This window comes from Thalassophryne amazonica, chromosome 19, assembly GCF_902500255.1.
Source record: "Thalassophryne amazonica chromosome 19, fThaAma1.1, whole genome shotgun sequence".
NCBI classification, from domain to species: domain Eukaryota; kingdom Metazoa; phylum Chordata; class Actinopteri; order Batrachoidiformes; family Batrachoididae; genus Thalassophryne; species Thalassophryne amazonica.
This window is the reverse complement of record NC_047121.1, coordinates 28,250,848-28,270,023: the sequence shown is the minus strand read 5'-3', so window position 1 is coordinate 28,270,023 and position 19,176 is coordinate 28,250,848. Positions and strand designations below refer to the sequence as shown.

The 19,176-nt window shown below is 49.0% G+C and overlaps 1 protein-coding gene across 1 annotated transcript; it reads left to right on the top strand.

Moving 5' to 3' along the window:
- Window positions 1-17,763: 17,763 nt before the first annotated feature.
- ankrd9 (ankyrin repeat domain 9) lies at window positions 17,764-18,849 on the top strand. Its single transcript, XM_034195518.1, has one exon. It carries the CDS (start codon window positions 17,861-17,863, stop codon window positions 18,686-18,688), a length of 828 nt encoding a protein of 275 aa, XP_034051409.1. The 5' UTR covers window positions 17,764-17,860; the 3' UTR covers window positions 18,689-18,849.
- The last annotated feature ends 327 nt before the right edge of the window (window positions 18,850-19,176 follow it).

Sequence of the window (19,176 nt, the reverse complement as noted above, 5' to 3'; positions counted from 1 at the left end):
CCCCAGGTGATGAGCTGCAAATTAGGAACAGGTGTGTGTGGAAAGCACCAGAACAAGGGCATGGCCAGAAAGAGTGAAACACCCACCACCAAGAACCAAGAGACAGACAAGAGAGATTGAGACAGACAGACCCAAGCAGAAAAACCCAGCAAGAAAAAAAAACATCCAGAAAACCAATTAATCAGAAAAAAATAACAAAACAGACCATCGTCCTCATTTGTCATGCCAGTGTGTGTCTGGGACTTTGAGTGAAATGGCTGGTGCTAATCGATGTACATTTTATAACTGCAACAACAATCGATAGTATAAGGACAGATCATTGATTGAATCCAATAATGCTTCAAAACTAGCTTCTTTTACAGACAAATTTGATTTGTAAATGTTCAGTTTAATATGTGAAAATGTGATTTTTAAACTCACAGTTTTCATTCTTTTTTTTTCTTTTTTTGTGTATTTTTCCCCCTTTTACATGAGGGACCATAACTTCAGCTTGACAGCGAGCTGCCGGTAACAGCAGGAGTATTTGGAGAAATGATGCTTATAACCTTCCTGCGCTGCCCCACAGAAAAGACACAATAATGAGGAACAAATAAAAAACTGGACGGTGTGAAATGGCAGATGATTCTTTTTTCTTGCCCACAACAACAGACAAGTGTCCTCGTAGTGACTGTAATCAGCAGAAAGGTGAGTCACGATTGACATCTTTAAATGGCTTTGACAAAGGTTGAAGAATAAATTGTGGATTCGCTGCTTATGAATCAGAAGCACCAAGTCCACAATCAACGTAGAGAAATGATCATTTTCCTGCTACACACCCTTGAAAATAATGCAAACGTCCCAACCTGGACCATTCTCGCAGCTTTATTTTCATTCTCTCAAACCAGCTGAAAGTTTCCTTGGATGTGTGTTTGGGATCACTATCTCGCTGAATTTCCACCCTCATTTCATCTTCATCATCCTAGTAGATGACAGCAGGTTATCAAGAATGTCTTGGGACATTATTCCATTAATCTTTCCTTTACTTATATGAAGTTTGCTAGTGTCATCTGCTGAAAAACAGCCAAGCACCATGATGTTCCCACCTCCAAACTACATTTTTGGTGTGGTGTTTTTGGGGTGAACTGCAGTGCCATTTGACCTCCAAACATGGTGTGTATTGTGGGATCCAAAGAGTTCAATTTTGATCTCATCTGACCAGACTATATTCTCCCACGATTTCACAGGCTTGTCTAAATGTTATGCAGCAAAATTTAAATGACATTCAACATGCTTTTTATTCAGCAAAGAAGCCTTCTGATCATTCTTTTCATTCCTCTCTCAGAAATGTTGTGAGGAGTACCTCCTCGTGGCCAGTTTAGGGTGAAATTATGTTCTTTACACTTCCAGATTACGGCCCCAACAGTGCTCACTGGACCAATTACAGGTTTTAGAAATCCTTCTGTAGTAAATGTCATCATTACTGGGAGACGAGTCAGGATTGAGGGAAAGATGAATGCAGCAATGTACAGAGACATCCTGGATGAAAACCTGCTCCAGAGCGCTCTTGACCTCAGACTGGGGTGACGGTTCATCTTTCAGCAGAACAATGACCCTAAACACACAACCAAGATATCAAAGGAGTGGCTTCAGGACAACTCTGTGAATGTCCTTGAGTGGCCCAGCCAGAGCCCAGACCTGAATCCGATTGAACATCTCTGGAGAGATCTGAAAATGTCTGTGCACCGATGCTCCCCATCCAACCTGATGGAGCTTGAGAGGTGCTGCAAAGAGGAATGGACAAAACTGCCCAAAGATAGGTGCACCAAGGTTGTGGCATCACATTCAAGAAGACTTGAGGCTGTAATTGTTGCCAGTTCCTACCTGTTTCTGTATAGGCTCTCAGTTGTCCAGGTGGTTTCCATAGTAGAGAAGCTTGACTCTTCGACTGAACTGAGTTGCTTGACGCGAGGACGTTTTGCTTCAAATCGCAGAAGCTTCTTCAGCTAAAATTCTTGCTCTGGTGGTCTGACTTCTGTCTTGACTCTTGTAGAGAAGAATAATCAAGAAGTCACAAAAGCTGGAGTTTTAAACCTAACCAGACCCCTCCTACCAAGAGGCAGACTGCTATAGGCTAGTGACTAAACAGTAGCTCTAATTAGCACCTATTGTGCTGTAGTTAGCACCCTCCTAATGACAGGGCAGCTGTCCCTCTCCTGATGGCTCCCTTGACGACTCTGCTGATGACGTGAATGACTCATTACCATGAACAAAAGACTGAAACTGCTTTGACCTGAGTACCCCATTGTAAACGGGATAAAGCGTGTCTCAGACCCCCTCCCCGGTTAAGGCTGGGTTTCAAACATTTCATAAAGAATGCCTCCTTGACCCCTCTCTCAACCCATTTCTTCTCTCTGGCTAATATTTTAAAATATTAGCCAGTAGGTAGGAGGGGTCTGGTTAGGTTTAAAACTCCAGCTTTTGTGACTTCTTGATTATTCTTCTCTACAAGAGTCAAGACAGAAGTCAGACCACCAGAGCAAGAATTTTAGCTGAGGAAGCTTCTGCGATTTGAAGCGAAATGTCCTCGCGTCAAGCAACCCAGTCCAGTCGAAGAATCAAGCTTCTCTACTAAGTTCCTGCCTGGTTTTTCACCATGTTCAAACAGTCTTTGTTTAACAAATGTCAGTTTTCTTGTAGCTCAGCTGCATGTGTGAATAAAGAGTTTGTGCAACACAAGGCTGAGATTTTTTTTGTTTATTTGTTTGTTTTTTGTAGTTTAGCTGCAGAGGGTTTATCAATATAGTCTTTTTCAGCTACTGCAAGCTTTGCTTCCAGTAGGCGGTGCTGTTCTGCATCTTGTCGTTCCTTACAGACAGGAGAGGAGGAAATTCATCCTCTTGCAGAGAGGCCTTAGCAGCTTCCCAGAGCAAAAAATGGACTACTAGGTGATTTAAAATGAATAGCTAGGAACGTTTTAAATTCGGAAGTGAAGTCTTTACTTCACTTTAATATGTATGTATGTAATACATACATATATAATATGTAATACATACATACAAAAAAATGTATAGTCTTTATCTAAGGGGTGCAATAATGATCTGTAGACATCCACAAGCCCTAGTTCTCCACATAAGGCTACAGTGCACCTGGAAAGTATTCACAGCACTTCACTTTTTCCCTATTTTGTTATGTTACAGCCTTGTTCCAAAATGGAGTAACTGTTATGTTTCGGACGCGGTCGGAGCACCGACCCAGCATTTGAAAGGACCCAGCATAAAATAAGCAGAGCACGGTTCAAAAGGTAACAGAATTTAATAAACATAACAGTGAGTGAAGTGCTAAACAACTAAAAAGTCCGCGGTCTGGTGAGGTGGAAACACGGCGTGCTCTCAACAGCGCAAACGGTCCGGAGCCACAGCAGTTCGGACCCAGGGACCCCGCCGACAACCCCCAGGTGGCCGCGACAAACCAAGTCTGTGAAGAAAGAAAACATGGAGGTGAGTCCAACTCCACACAGAGAGACACAACTCAAAGGTGCACACAATCAGCAAACACTTCCTGGCTTAAATCTATACATCAGCTTCTCACCCTGCAGGCACGGAACAACTCAATTCAAATCTCCACTGCAGCAGAAGCTGATTAGACAATTAGCATAACGTGACAGCTCGATACAACAAGGTGTGAGGGACACCAAATCCACTGTCATTACTTCATAAAAGTCACCAAAACCAAATTACCTCAGGAAGTGTGCTGAAGAGCGTGAGACCTCACCCAATCCTCCTTCACAGACTGTGGCGTCAAACCTGGAGCGGTCTCTGCGTCCGTGATGGTGAGATTGTTCTCCTGACGTCGATCTCATACGTCTGCTCACAAGGTCGAGTCTCTGGCAATCACACACTGTGCATTCAAGGTTTAAATGCAACAATCTCTGATCAAGACAGAATACACCACAGCTGTGAGTCCTGATGACCTGCACGTGAAAACAAGCCTCAGGTGTTTAGGGTGAGGTCCTAATGCTCAGCCACTCAGTCCTGAATGCATACCACCTGGTGGGAGAAACAAAAAACAAAAACCAAGCCAGCCAAACACCCCAGCCCACAACAGTAACTTCATTTATTCCCTCAAAATTCTACTCACAACACCCCATAACGACAGCATGAAAAAAAGTTTTTTGATTTTTTTTTAGAAATTTGCTAACAATAAAAAATTAAGAAATCACATGTGCGTAAGTATTCACACCCTTTGCTCAATACTTTCTTGATGCACCTTTGGCAGCAATTACAGCTTCAAGTCTTCTTCAATATGTTGCCACAACCTTGGTGCACATATCTTTGGGCAGTTTTGTCCATTCCTCTTTGCAGCACCTCTCAAGCTCCATCAGGTTGGATGGCGAGCGTTGGTGCACAGCCATTTTCAGATCTCTCCAGAGATGTTTAATTGGATTCAGGTCTGGGTTCTGGCTGGGCCACTCAAGGACATTCACAGAGTTTTCCTGTCTTGCTGAAATGCCCACCCTTGTTTCATCGTCAGCATCCTGCTAGTTTTTTTTTAATCAAGAATCTCTCGGTATACATGTTTCCATTCATCCTTCCTCCAATTATATGAAATTTGTCAGTTGCTGGATGCTGAAAAACAGCCCCACAACATGATGTTCCCACCTCCAAACTTCACTGTTGGTGTGGTGTTTTTGGGGCCATTTGACCACTAAACATTGTGGCATACAAAGAGTTCAATTTTGGTCTCATCTGACTATATTCTCCCAGTACTTCATAGGCTTGTCTAAATGTTTTGCAGCAAACTTTAAATGAGTTTCAACATGCTTTTTCTTCAGCGACAAACTCTTGTGTGGTGAGCGTGCATACAGGTCATGGTGGTTGAGTGAACTGCTTATTGTTTTCTTTGAAACAGCTGTACCTGCTAATCCCAAGTTTTTCTGATGCTTTCCTTGACTCTTGGACAACTCTGATAATTCTTTTCAGTCCTCTGTAAGAACTATTGTGAGGAGCACCTGGTTGTGGCTGGATTATGTGCTCAGTGCTCATACAGTGCTCAAACAGTGCTCATAGGAACATTCAGAAGTTTAGAAATCCTTCTGTAAATAATGCCTTCAGTATGTGTTACAACAATAAGTTTGCAAAGACCTTGACAGCTCTTTGCTTTTACCAATCATGAGATGTTTCTTGTGTGTCACCTTAGTAAAGAGACACCTTTTTATACGCCATCAGCTGGGACTGAACCAGCTGATATTAATTTGCATTGACAAGGGGCAGGATTGCTTTCTAAATAATGATAGATTTCAGCTGGTGTCTTGGCTTTCAATGCCTGTTTGCACCTCCTTTTCTTCAGGTGTTCAAACTTTTTCCCTGAGTCATTTATCACGCTTAATTTATGGAATTTGTTGGTTTCCTTGTATGTGTGGATTACTGGGATTGTTACTAGTATCTGGTGGAAATTTCATGTCAGTAGCACCCTTTGAAATATATTTACTGAGAAAAATTACGACATGTTCAGTACTTATTTTAATATATACATATATATATATATATATATATATACATATATATATATATATATATACGAGGGCTGTCAATAAAGTAACGGTCCTTTTTATTTTTTTCAAAAACGATATGGATTTCATTCATATGTTTTTACGTCAGACATGCTTGAACCCTCGTGCGCATGCGTGAGTTTTTCCACGCCTGTCGGTGACGTCATTCGCCTGTGAGCACTCCTTGTGGGAGGAGTCGTCCAGCCCCTCGTCGGAATTCCTTTGTCTGAGAAGTTGCTGAGAGACTGGCGCTTTGTTTGATCAAAATTTTTTCTAAACCTGTGAGACACATCGAAGTGGACACGGTTCGAAAAATTAAGCTGGTTTTCAGTGAAAATTTTAACGGCTGATGAGAGATTTTGAGGTGATTCTGTCGCTTTAAGGACTTCCCACGGTGCGAGACGTCGCTCAGCGCTCTCAGCCGCCGTCGTCAGCCTGTTCAAGCTGAAAACCTCCACATTTCAGGCTCTATTGATCCAGGACGTCGTGAGAGAACAGAGAAGTTTCAGAAGAAGTCGGTTTCAGCATTTTATCCGGATATTCCACTGTTAAAGGAGATTTTTTTAATGAAAGACGTGCGGACGGGTCCGCGCGTCGGGACGCAGCCGACGCGGTGCGGCGGCACAGGAAAAACACCTCCGTGTTGATAACCATTTGTAAAATCCAGGCGGCTTTTGATGGCTTTCAGTATATATACACATGCATGCATCCACACACACACCCTGTTTGCCCATCGGAGGGCCTAGGGCCAAGCATCAGACCACTCCTTTTTTTAAGAAAGATGGTTAAAAGTATTGCACTCATCGTTGACTTTAATTTTTGTTTTTGCAGTCACTTCTCTACAGTCGAACACTCTCTTCCACAAGTGTCCCATTAGGACAGGATGCACTTTGTATATTTATTACACTGTAAAAAATGTCCGTGAAAATTACAGTGAAAAACTGTGAAATGGCAACAGGAATAAACCGTAAAGTAAGAAGAAGCTTATTGTTGTAGAATAAACATGGAATTACCATAAATTTAAAAACTGTCAAAAATGTTATTTTTAATTGTTTTAACATGTGAAATATATGGTGAAAAGCTGAAATGGTGTAAGCATTGTACAGTCATATTAAAAATAGCACATTACTGTATTATTCACGGAATATCACCCAAGTCATCCAGAGGCATACATTTTTAACTTATGGTTCAAATTTTAACCTACTCATTTTGGACAAGTTATTTAAAATTACTGTCATGTCTGAAGTTGTATAAAGTGAAAATATCAGATATATGTTTTCGTTTTAAAGTAATGTGCTTTTTAAGAACCAATCAGTGTTTAGCAGAGGCACTTTTACCCAGAATGCTTTGCGGTCTGTGTTTGTTACAAAACCTCAGAATTAGTGCATTATTCAACATTAAAAGATATATGTTATATTTTAACTTTGTACAAATGACAGAATTGACATTAATGGAGTTATTCTATCAGTATTTTCACAAAACCATAAGTTAGTATGACTTTATTTTTCAAGACCTCCGCCTGACCGGAGCATTATGATTAGTAGAGAGCTGATTTTGTGGGTGCTCTCAGGATTTGTCTGTGCAGCTTCCTACAAGGGGCAGTATGGTCAAACATGGAAATACTGGTGTTGTGAAAGTGTAGGAACATGGACCCACAACAGGGGGCGTTAAATGAACGGGCAATGAATGAGCCAAACAGTAACAATTTAATGTTGTGAAGTGCACAACGGAATACAGACAAATACAGTTTTTGGTACTACAGACAATTATATGTTGAGTGACATGTGGGCAGGCTTGAGGATAGGAGACGTCCATCCAGAACTGAGCCGGATCCCACACGGCCCTCACCGCCAACGGATCTGAAGAACACCGGAGCCGCCAAGTCCTGGATCCCCAGGTGGCCACCGTCTCCAGCTGTCAGACCTGGTACTGCTGGCAGAGAACAGAAACAGAGTTGATGAGTGTGAGTTCGCACACTCAGTAATCCCACAGTCTGTGTTCTTTTGGGAGGGAGCACCTCCACCTCCAATCACACACTCATGTAGCTCCTGTCTAACCACTTATCTGGTTGGAGTGTGAAGCGAAGCCGTCGCTGGTCACACCTAACGCCAATCCCACTTATCTGGTTGGAGTGTGAAGCGAAGCCGTCGCTGGTCACACCTAACGCCAATCCCTCAGATAAGGCAAACCACAGGAAAGCGGCTGCAAAAAGAGTTCAGACTATTTGTCAGCGTTGAATACAGCAGAGAAATTACCACTTATGGTAGCTGATTTCTCGGCGAGGAGGTGGAGTTGCAGTCCGGCCTTTATGGTCATGGTGATGAGTTGTATGAGTGACAGCTGTCACTCCCAGTGGCTCCGACGCCCTCTCGTGCTTGAAGCCCGCACTGCAAGCAGGGCACCATCTGGTGGTGGTGGGCCAGCAGTACCTCCTCTTCAGCGGCCCACACAACAGGACCCCCCCTCAACGGGCGCCTCCTGGCGCCCGACCAGGCTTGTCCGGGTGCCGGGTGTAGAAGTCGGCCAGGAGGGCCGGGTCCAGGATGAAGCTCCTCTTCACCCAGGAGCGTTCTTCAAGTCCGTATCCTTCCCAGTCCACCAAATACTGGAACCCCCGGCCCTTCCGACGGACGTCCAGGAGCCGGCACACAGTCCAAGCCGGCTCCCCATCAATGATCCGGGCAGGCGGCAGCGCCGGTCCAGGGGCACAGAGTGGAGAGGTGTGGCAGGGTTTGAGTCGTGACACGTGAAAGACCGGATGTATCCGCAGTGAAGCTGGCAGCTTTAGCTTCACTGCGGCTGGACTGAGGACTTTTAGGATGGTGAAGGGTCCTATGTATCTGTCCTTCAGTATTTGGGATTCCACTTGTAGGGGGATGTCCTTTGTAGATAGCCAAACCGCCTGCCGGGGCTGATACGTAGGGGCTGGGGCACGCCGGTCTGCATGGGCCTTAGCCCTTGTCCGGGCTTTGAGCAGGGCAGAGCGGGTTGTACGCCACACCCGACGGCACCTCCTCAGATGGGCCTGGACCGAGGGCACCCCGACCTCTCCCTCCAGGAGTGGAAACAATGGGGGCTGGTACCCCAAACATACCTCAAATGGGGAGAGGCCGGTGGCAGATGACACTTGGCTATTATGAGCGTACTCGATCCAGGCCAGATGGTCACTCCAGGCCATCGGGTGCGCGGAGGTCACGCAGCGGAGGGCCTGCTCCAATTCCTGGTTTGCCCGCTCTGCCTGTCCGTGCGTCTGGGGGTGGTACCCGGACGAGAGACTTACAGTGGCCCCCAGTTCCCTGCAGAAACTCCTCCAGACCTGGGAGGAGAACTGAGGACCAGGATCTGAGACAATGTCTGATGGAATCCCATGCAGACGCACGACATGGTGGACCAGGAGGTCTGCAGTCTCCTGGGCCATCGGGAGCTTCGGCAGGGCCACGAAGTGGGCCGCCTTGGAGAACCGGTCCACTATCGTGAGGATGGTAGTCATGCCCTGGGACCGCGGGTGGCCCGTGACGAAGTCCGGGCCGATGTGAAACCAGGGGCGATGAGGCACGGACAGAGGCTGGAGGAGGCCTTGGATCTTGTGGTGGTCCGCCTTGCCCCTGGCGTAGGTGGTGCAGGCCTGGACGTACTCCCGGAGGTCGGCTTCCAGAGATGCCCACCAGAAGCGCTGCCGGACAACTGCCACAGTTCTTTGCACCCCTGGGTGGTAGGAGAGCTTAGAACCGTGACAGAAGGCCAGGACTGCAGCCCTGGCCTCTGGTGGGACGTACATCTTGTTCTTCGGTCCAGTCCCGGGGTCCGGGTCAGGGCCTCCCGGACGGTCTTCTCCACGTCCCAGGTAAGGGTGGCCACGACAGTGGACTCGGGGATGATAGTTTCAGTCGGGTCTGACAGCTCGGTCCTGACTTCCTCCTCGTGCACCCGGGACAGGGCGTCAGACCATTGGTTCTTCGTCCCGGGGCAGTATGTGATCCGAAAGTCAAAACGCCCGAAGAACAGTGACCAGCGGGCTTGCCTGGGGTTCAGACGCTTGGCGGTCCTGATATACTCCAGGTTCCGATGGTCCGTGAAAACCGTGAACGGTACCGAAGCTCCCTCCAACAGGTGTCTCCACTCCTATAGAGCCTCCTTCACCGCAAGAAGTTCCAGATTGCCGACGTCATAATTCCTTTCAGCCAGGGTCAACCTGCGGGAGAAATAGGCACAAGGGTGGAGAACCTTGTCGGACTCCCCGCTCTGGGATAGCACGGCTCCTATCCCTGAGTCAGAGGCGTCCACTTCAACTATAAACTGGCGATTTGTATCGGGCTGCACCAGGACTGGCGCAGTCGAGAACCGGCGTTTCAACTCCCTAAACGCGGCTTCGCACCGATCCGACCAGGTGAAGGGGACTTTAGTGGAGGTCAGGGGGCTAACTACCTGACTGTAGCCCTTGATGAACCTCCGGTAGAAATTTGCAAAACCGAGGAACTGTTGCAGTTTCCTACGGTTTGTTGGTTGGGGCCAATCTCTCACCGCCGCAACCTTGGCCGGATCAGGGGTGACGGAGTTGGAGGAGATTATGAACCCCAGGAAGGACAAAGAAGTACGGTGGAACTCGCACTTCTCACCCTTCACAAACAGCCGGTTCTCCAACAACCGCTGCAGGACCTGACGTACATGCGTAACATGAGTCTCAGGATCTGGGGAAAAGATGAGTATATCGTCTAGATACACGAAGACAAACCGATGCAGGAAGTCCCGCAAGATGTCATTTACCAAAGCTTGGAACGTTGCGGGGGCGTTAGTGAGGCAGAACGGCATGACCAGGTACTCAAAGTGACCTAACGGGGTGTTAAATGCCGTCTTCCATTCGTCTCCCTTCTGGATCCGGACCAGGTGGTACGCATTTCTAAGATCCAGCTTTGTGAAAATTTGGGCTCCATGCAGGGGCGTGAACACTGAATCTAACAGGGGCAGAGGGTATCGGTTGCGAACCGTGATCTCATTCAGCCCCCTGTAATCAATGCATGGACGGAGTCCGTCTTTCTTGCCCACAAAAAAGAAACCTGCACCCATCGGGGAGGTGGAGTTCCGGATCAGCCCAGCAGCTAATGAGTCGTACCGACGGGTGGGTGCCAGATCTTTTCTGAAAACGTCAGCAAGATCGTGGTACTCACTTGGCACCACCGTCAGATTGGGAGGGACTTTAACCTCCTCACTAGCTGTCACACCAGGCGGAACCGAGGATCCGAGACATTCCCGGTGGCAGGTTTCGCTCCACTGAGCCACAACCCCAGACGGCCAATCAATCCGGGGATTGTGTTTTATCATCCAAGGATAACCCAAAATCACATGGGAGGTAGAAGGTGTTACATAAAACACAATCTCCTCCCTGTGATTTCCAGACACCACCAATCTCACTGACTGTGTCTGGTGTGTGATTAATGGAAGAAGGGTGCCATCTATTGCCCGTACCTTCAAAGGTGAAGGTAGAGCCACTAGAGGGAGCCCGACTTCCCTTGCCCATCTGCTGTCCAGCAGATTCCCCTCCGACCCCATGTCCACCAGTGCTGGGGCGTGAAGGGTTAGATCCCCACTCAGGATCGTGACTGGGATGCGTGCAGATTTTCGGGGTCTCCCCGCATGGGTATTGTGACCCACCCTTAGCCCAGTCTCTAAGGACGAGTGCTGCGGTATTGACCGTTTGGGGCAGTTTTTCTGCGTGTGCTCAGTTGAGCTGCAGTGAAAACACTCCCCACGGAACAGCCTCCTTTGTCTCTGATCTGATCGCCTTTTGGCCCTGCTCGTTTCCATAGCAACGTCAGCAGGGGGAACTGTCGTCACGTGGAGTGCCCTGGCTGTGGAGCGTGGGGTCCCTTTCGGACCCGGGAGGAAGAGGGACGGCTTGTGCCTGACCACGCCCTTCGTCTTGCTCCCGTCGGTGTTCTGTTAATCGGTTGTCTAACCGTATAACCAGGTCGATAAGCCCGTCTAAATCCCGCGGCTCGTCCTTCGCCACCAGGTGCTCCTTAAGGACCACAGACAGTCTGCTTACAAAGGCGGTGCGGAGCGCAACAGCATTCCAGCCGGCTCGCGCTGCCGCGATGCGGAAGTCGACTGCATACTTCGCTGCGCTACGACACCCCTGTCTTATCGACAGCAGCACGCTTGAAGCGGTCTCACCTCTATGAGGGTGGTCGAACACCTGTCTGAACTCCCTCACAAACCCAGCATATGTCGTTAGGAGCCGTGAATTCTGCTCCCAGAGCGCCGTAGCCCAGGCGCGTGCCTCTCCTCGAAGCAAATTTATAACGTAAGCCACCCGGCTAGCGTCTGACGCGCACATGACGGGACGCTGTGAAAAGACGAGCGAGCACTGCATCAAGAAGTCCACGCACGTCTCGACACAGCCTCCGTACGGTTCCGGAGGGCTTATGTATGCTTCAGGGGAAGGTGGGGGGTTCGTTGAACGACCAGTGGAACGTCGGTTTCTGGCATTCGGTCAGCAGGAGGAGGTGCTGCAGCAGCGCCCTGAGCATGCGCTTCCACCTGGGCGGTGACAGCCTCCATCCTCCGATTGAGAATCACATTCTGCTCAGTGACTAAGTCCAACCGAGCAGTGAAAGCAGTTAAGATTTGCTGCAGCTCACCTAACACGCCTCCTGCTGACGCCTGTGCACCTCGCTCTTCCATTGGCTGTTCAAGCGATGGTTGACGCCCCTCGGGATCCATGACGCTGGCCGAGAAATCCTGTTGTGAAAGTGTAGGAACACGGACCCACAACAGGGGGCGTTAAATGAACAGGCAATGGATAAGCCAAACAGTAACAATTTAATGTTGTGAAGTGCACAACGGAATACAGACAAATACAGTTTTTGGTACTACAGACAATTATATGTTGAGTGACGTGTTATGTGTGGGACGCGGTCGGAGCACTGACCCAGCGTTTTACAGGACCCAGCACGAAATAAGCAGAGCACGGTTCAAATGATAACAGAATTTAATAATCATAATGAGTGCAGTGATAAACAACCAAAAATGTCCGCGGTCTGGTGAGGTGAAAACATGGCGCGCTCTCAGCAGCGCAAACGGTCCGGAGCCACAGCAGTTCGGACCCAGGGACCCGGCCGACACCCCCCCCAGGTGGCCGCGACAAACCGAGTCTGTGAAGAAAGAAAACATGAGGTGAGTCCAACACTCTCCACCCAGAGAGACACAGCTCAAAAGGTGCACACAATCAGCAAACACTTCCTGGCTTAAATATATATCAGCTTCTCACCCTGCAGGCACGGAACAACTCAGTTCAAATCTCCACTGCAGCAGAAGCTGATTAGACAATTAGCATAACGTGACAGCTCAATAACACAAGGTGTGAGGGACACCAAATCCACTGTCATTACGTCATAAAAGTCACCAAAACCAAATTACCTCAGGAAGTGTGCTGAAGAGCGTGAGACCTCACCCAATCCTCCTTCACAGACTGTGGCGTCAAACCTGGAGCGGTCTCTGCGTCCGTAATGGTGAGATTGCTCTCCTGACGTCGATCTCACACGTCTGCTCACAAGGTCGAGTCTCTGGCAATCACACACTGTGCATTCAAGGTTTAAGTGCAGCAATCTCTGATCAAGACAGAATACACCACAGCTGTGAGCCCTGATGACCTGCACGTGAAAACAAGCCTCAGGTGTTCAGGGTGAGGTCCTAATACTCAGCCACTCAGTCCTGAATGCATACCACCTGGTGGGAGAAACAGAAAAAACAAAAACCAAGCCAGCCAAACACCCCAGCACACAACAGTACCCCACCCTCACGGGAAGCCTCCTGGCGACCACACGAACCTGGGTCAGAAAAAACACCCCCCTCCAGAGACCATAGCTGGAATGTTGGCTGGGAGCAAAAAACACCTCCTGCAGCTTCAGTCTCAGCTCCGTGTGCTGACGATCCAGCTGGGAAAGCCTGTCTCCAAGAGCCGAGCGTTACTGCGCTCTGAAGACAACTACGTCGTCAGCTGCTCAACCTACAATGTTAATCTCTTCATGTGGTCATTGATCATCTCAATGTTGAGCTTCTCTAGTTCTTCCTTCAGCTGGATAATGCAAGCTTCCAGCCGCCTCCTCTCCTCTGCCAACAGGGAACTTCGTGTTGAGACTATCAATCCCATCTTGGAGCTTATCTTTTCTCACCCTGAGCCTGTCTGCAGTAGAATGCTCCTCCTGGGTGTGTAGCATGTCTCCCTCCATGGCTTTAAGCTTCTTATCACTGTCTCTAGCATCATTAACTGCTTCATCCATGGACATTTGCAGCTCTTCCAGTCCTCTTATCTGATCTTTCAGTCGGGCCTGCAGTTTCTTCAGCTGCTATAAGACATTATCGCGATTTTCATTAGCATCTTCAAGAAGGCCTTCAAGCCCTCCCAGATCCAGCTCCCATGTCTTCTTGGCAGAGTGGGCCTGGGAACATTGCCTGCATTCATCCTCCAGCTCCTCCAGCTGAATCTTCATCTCCTCCAGTTGCTGCTCCATGGCACGCTTGGACCTCTCCAAACTGTGAACTCTTTCCAAAGTCATCCATCTCAGTCTTGAGCACTTTGTTAAACCGGTCAAGTTCACCTTTCAGGTCTATAAGAGACTTCAACTCCCCTGCCAGGGACAAGACTTTTGTCTCCTTCTCCCTGGCCTCCGCTTCGGCATGATAATGCTCCTCTGCATATCGAGTAGCAATGCATTTCTCTTTGGCCCGCATCTGGTCAAACTTCCTTTGCTTCCTCTTCAGATTGGAGACGATCTGCCGAAGGTGGTCCTGGTCCACCATGAGGTCATCCGACTCTTGCTGCAAACGGATTTCTGTCTTATCCAGTTTGTCCATAGGCTGAACTTTTCTACTCCAGCTGCCGCTGAACACCGTCCAAACTCCCATTGGACTCACTTGAGGCCCTCTTCAGCCCCTTCTACTGACAAGGCGTCCTATCCTGCCTTTGTCTTCCTTTCAGCCAGCTGAGTCGAGAGAGTAGAAACTGGCTTCTCCACAGTCTTCTTGCTCTCTTCCTCTTTGTTCAGCATCTCCCGCAAAATATTCCCCTCATCCTCCATCTGCCCTAGGCGGATGGAGAAGGAAGGTGTCCCATGGATTTCCTCTTGGAGCAGCTCCTGAGTATCCTGCAACTGAGACTCCAGTGCAGAGATATCGTTTGTTGAATTTGATGGTCTTGCCTTCTGCTTCAGTTAGCAGACCTGTTAGAGTCTCCACCTCTGACTGCATCTTTGCATTCGTTTCTGTCAACTCTTGCTTCTGTCATTCACTTTGCTCAATTTTGGCCAGGAGTTCTTGAACCTGTGCATTCAGCCATCTTTCGACTATGTTTTAGAGTCTGCTTAGTCATAAAACAAAAAGAAAAAACCCCAATAACCCCCCCAGGGAATACCACAACCAAACCCCAGGGGTGCAAACTGGGAGAAAATTAAAAAAGAAAAACACAAACAACCATACCAACACCCCCCCCCCCCCCCCCCCCCCCCCCAGAGGACCATCCCATCAAACCCCGGGAAGAGGAGAAAAGAAAAAACAAACACGACCCAAACTTAAGCTTGCAAAAAAAAAAAATCTAACCCCCCCCGGACGATGTAGGGACCAACACCCCCCAGAGGACATCCCTCCAGCTCCAGGAGTAATAACCACAGCCGAGGTCCCTCTGGGATCCAAAGTCACCCACGGGGGCTCCCAGCGCCTCCCAGAGGACCGTTCCATCAAACCCCAGGAGACACCCCCCCATGACTAACAGACCCAGCCCCGGCTGTCTACGGCTAGATGGTCCCACAGTCATTTCCCCCCCAGAGGACACCACAGTCACACCCTGAGGGCGGAAAAAAAACATACAAACAAACAAAACAACAACCCCAACCCCACCCCCTCAGTGCAGGGGAAACTGGAAGTACATCCAGTGTCACCAACCATGACTATACCCCAAAAGTCAACCGGGAGGAGTGGAACAGCGGTAATAGCGTACGGCACAAAACGGCACCACCCCTCTGACTTTTAAACCAGCCACCAGCTGCGGGTATATTCCATTGCCCCAAACCTCAGCTACGCCGATGGCGTACGGCTCAAAGGCGCGCTGAAGCCGGAGGTGGAACAGGGAATTAACAAAAAACACCCCTAAACCCCCCCCCCCACCCGGGTGCAGAGGTTACCTGGGAAACGCCCAGCATAACCGAACTGCACCACCCCAGCAACGCTAATGGCAAACGGCACAGAGGCGCGCCAAGGCTGGAGGTTGTAAAGGGAATAAAAAAATAATAATACCCCAACCCCCCCCCCCCTCCCGGGTGCACAGGTTACCTGGAAAACGCCCAGCATAACCGAACTGCACCACCCCAGCAACGCCGACAACGTACGGCTCAAACGGCTGGGGCCGGAGGAGGGTGAGGTCCTAATACTCAGCCACTCAGTCCTGAATGCATACCACCTGGTGGGAGAAACAGAAAAACAAAAACCAAGCCAGCCAAACACCCCAGCACACAACATGACGTGTGGGCAGGCTTGAGGATAGGAGACGTCCGTGCAGAACCGAGATCCGGATCCCACATGGCCCTCACCGCCAACGGATCTGAAGAACACCGGAGCCGCCAAGTCCTGGATCCCCAGGTGGCCACCGTCTCCAGCTGTCAGACCTGGTACTGCTGGCAGAGAACAGAAACAGAGTTGATGAGTGTGAGTTTGCACACTCAGTAATCCCACAGTCTGTGTTCTTTTGGGAGGGAGCACCTCCACCTCCAATCACACACTCGTGCAGCTCCTGTCTAACCACTTATCTGGTTGGAGTGTGAAGCGAAGCCATCGCTGGTCACACCTAACGCCAATCCCTCAGATAAGGCAAACCACAGGAAAGCGGCTGCAAAAAGAGTTCAGACTATTTGTCAGCGTTGAATACAGCAGAGAAATTACCTCTTATGGTAGCTGATTTCTCGGCAAGGAGGTGGAGTTGCAGTCCGGCCTTTATGGTGATGGTGATGAGTTGTATGAGTGACAGCTGGTGCTGATGATGAGTGACAGCTGTCACTCCCAGTGGCGCCGATGCCCTCTCGTGCTTGAAGCCCGCCCTGCAAGCAGGGCGCCATCTGGTGGTGGTGGGCCAGCAGTACCTCCTCTTCAGCGGCCCACACAACAACTGGTTCATTCTTTGGGTCTTTTGTCGCTTTTGATGCTTTCAAAAGCGATCGTGTTAAAAGTCAATTTCAGCTTCTTAGTAATTGCAAATGTACCAGAAAAAACACTGGAATTTATCGATTATCTGTAACTTTCCGATACATTTTTGTGCTGTTGTTTTTAGCAGGAATAAACCATAAAATAGGGTAATAAATTATGTGGAATGGATAGAAATTCACCTTAAAAGCAAAGGGTTTATACTGTGAATTGAACAGTCATACCGTCAAGGCATAAATAATTGTGCTGTTGTTTTAACAGAAATTGACCATAAAATAGGACAATAAATGCTGTGGAATGGATGGTATTTCACTTAAAAAGCAACAGGGTTACATTGTGAATTGTACAGCTATACCATGAGCCTATATACAATTTCATCGTTATTTTAACAGTAACTCATCTTTATTGGAACATTTTCAAACTGTTGTTTTTACAAGTGTTAATATACCTTACCGTGAAGCCATATACAATATCACTATTTTTTACGTTGAAATTTTTTTTTTTTTTTTTTTACAAAAAATGATTTCTTGTGAACAAAGTCACTCTCAAAGGTGAGTGCAGCACTTTGATCGCCAGCAGTGGTAAAGGGACTGCATATTGCGCTTTTCCATCTGCATCAGATGGCTCAAAGCGCTTTACAATGATGCTTCACATTCATTCACAACAGACACAGTCAGGATGCCGCCATGCACAACGCTCACTAAAAGACCAGGAGCGACCCTGCCCCGCCCTTACTTGTAATTTAAAAATGTTAAAAAGTTAACTTTGTTGACTTAATGGCCTTTCAATGTTGACAGTTCAAATGTGATCGGTGTTGGTCAGCAGTGTGTTGACTAAACCGGTCACGTTTGTGTGATCACACGTTCCTGGCCTGGAGAGGGGCTGAGTGAACAGAAAAAGAAGTGTGCGCTATGTTCGCTATGCGCGGAAACTTGATCCGTGCGCTCCGGCCCCCAAACAAACAGCCACACATGGAGCTGGTGTGGGGCGTAGAGAAGTGGGAGGAGAAGGCACATAAAAGGCCGGAGGAGCTCAGCACGGAGGTTTGATTGAGAGCAAAGAGACGGAGGCTGCACGGGCAGAACCACGGTGCTGAAAATGACGCGTTGCCGCGGCTTTTAGCGCACTGCCCGCTGTTTTAGCGCCATGCCGTGGCTCGTGTCCTCGCAGCTCGAGCGGATCTCCTCCTCGCCGTCGGAGCGGCAGTGCGAGCGGACCTCCTTCTCCTTCTACTGCGCGGTGCGGGACCTCCTGCCGGTGTGGCTCCTGGAGGACATGCGCTGCATGGAGGTCTTCTGCTGGGAGGACGGACACGCGCGCGCTTTCGCGCCCTCCGAGGCGCTGCTGTACGCGCTCGTGCACGACCACCAGGACTACGCCCGTTACCTGCTGAACAGGTACGCCGTGAGCGCGCTCACGGCGTCGCGCTGCAGCTTCTGCCGCCGCGGACCCGTCGGCGCGCCGCACCTGAAGGTGGCCGTGCGCTACAACCGCGTGTCCATCCTCGCCATGATCGTGGAGGCGCTGAAGAACGGCTCGGCCGAGAGCGTGCGCCGGGACTACCTGAACAGCTGCGGCGGGTGTGCGCACGTTGCGGACGCGGGGAAAACGGCGGTCCAGCTCGCGTGCGAACTGGCGCGGCCGGAGTGCCTGTTGGTGCTGCTGGTGCACGGCGCGAGCGCGGACGGCGTGGACGCGCTGCTGCAGCAGCTGCAGCAGGAAAGGTGCAGCGCGCCGGAGCGCCGCTGCCTGGACTTCATGCTCCTGTTTGTGCCCAAATTGCCCGAACCGCGTTGCCTGCGGGACGATCCGCAGCGCTGGCAAAAACTGCTGGGAAACGACGTCTTCAGCTGGCTGTCGGGTCTGGCCCCGCCCACCTTGCTGCTGCAGGCCCTGAGGGCTTTGGCCCGGGGCATCCCGGGTCAGATCGCAGCCCTGCCCGAATCTCTACAGACGCTCAGCTGGCAGCACTGAGATGCTGAGGATGCTGTGGTCACCATGGAAACCAAGGCTACACCAATCCTCTGGACTGAAGTGACTCGCTGTGTTTGCACTTTGCCATGGACCTGTCTGTTGATGTAAATAAAATGTAAATAAAATATTGTTTATATTGTTCATGTTGATCTGATTATTGATGACTTCAATAAATATTACTGACTAAGCATCAGCACTGCTGATGACTCAGTGTTCATTCAGCGAGTGTCATGAATAAAGTGTCAGAAATGTTTCATCTTCAAAATGTCAGGTTACACACACACACAAATTATATATATATATATATATATAGAGAGAGAGAGAGAGAGAGAGAGAGAGAGAGAGTTTTGGATTGATTTTTTCAACAGACAAAAATCAATTTCCCTTCTGTATTGCATCACTAAAATTTAGATCTTCAGCTGCTTCTTCACAAATGCACATGAAAATACACATATTGAGCTGCTGAGTTGTTACTGGAATAAAGTGAA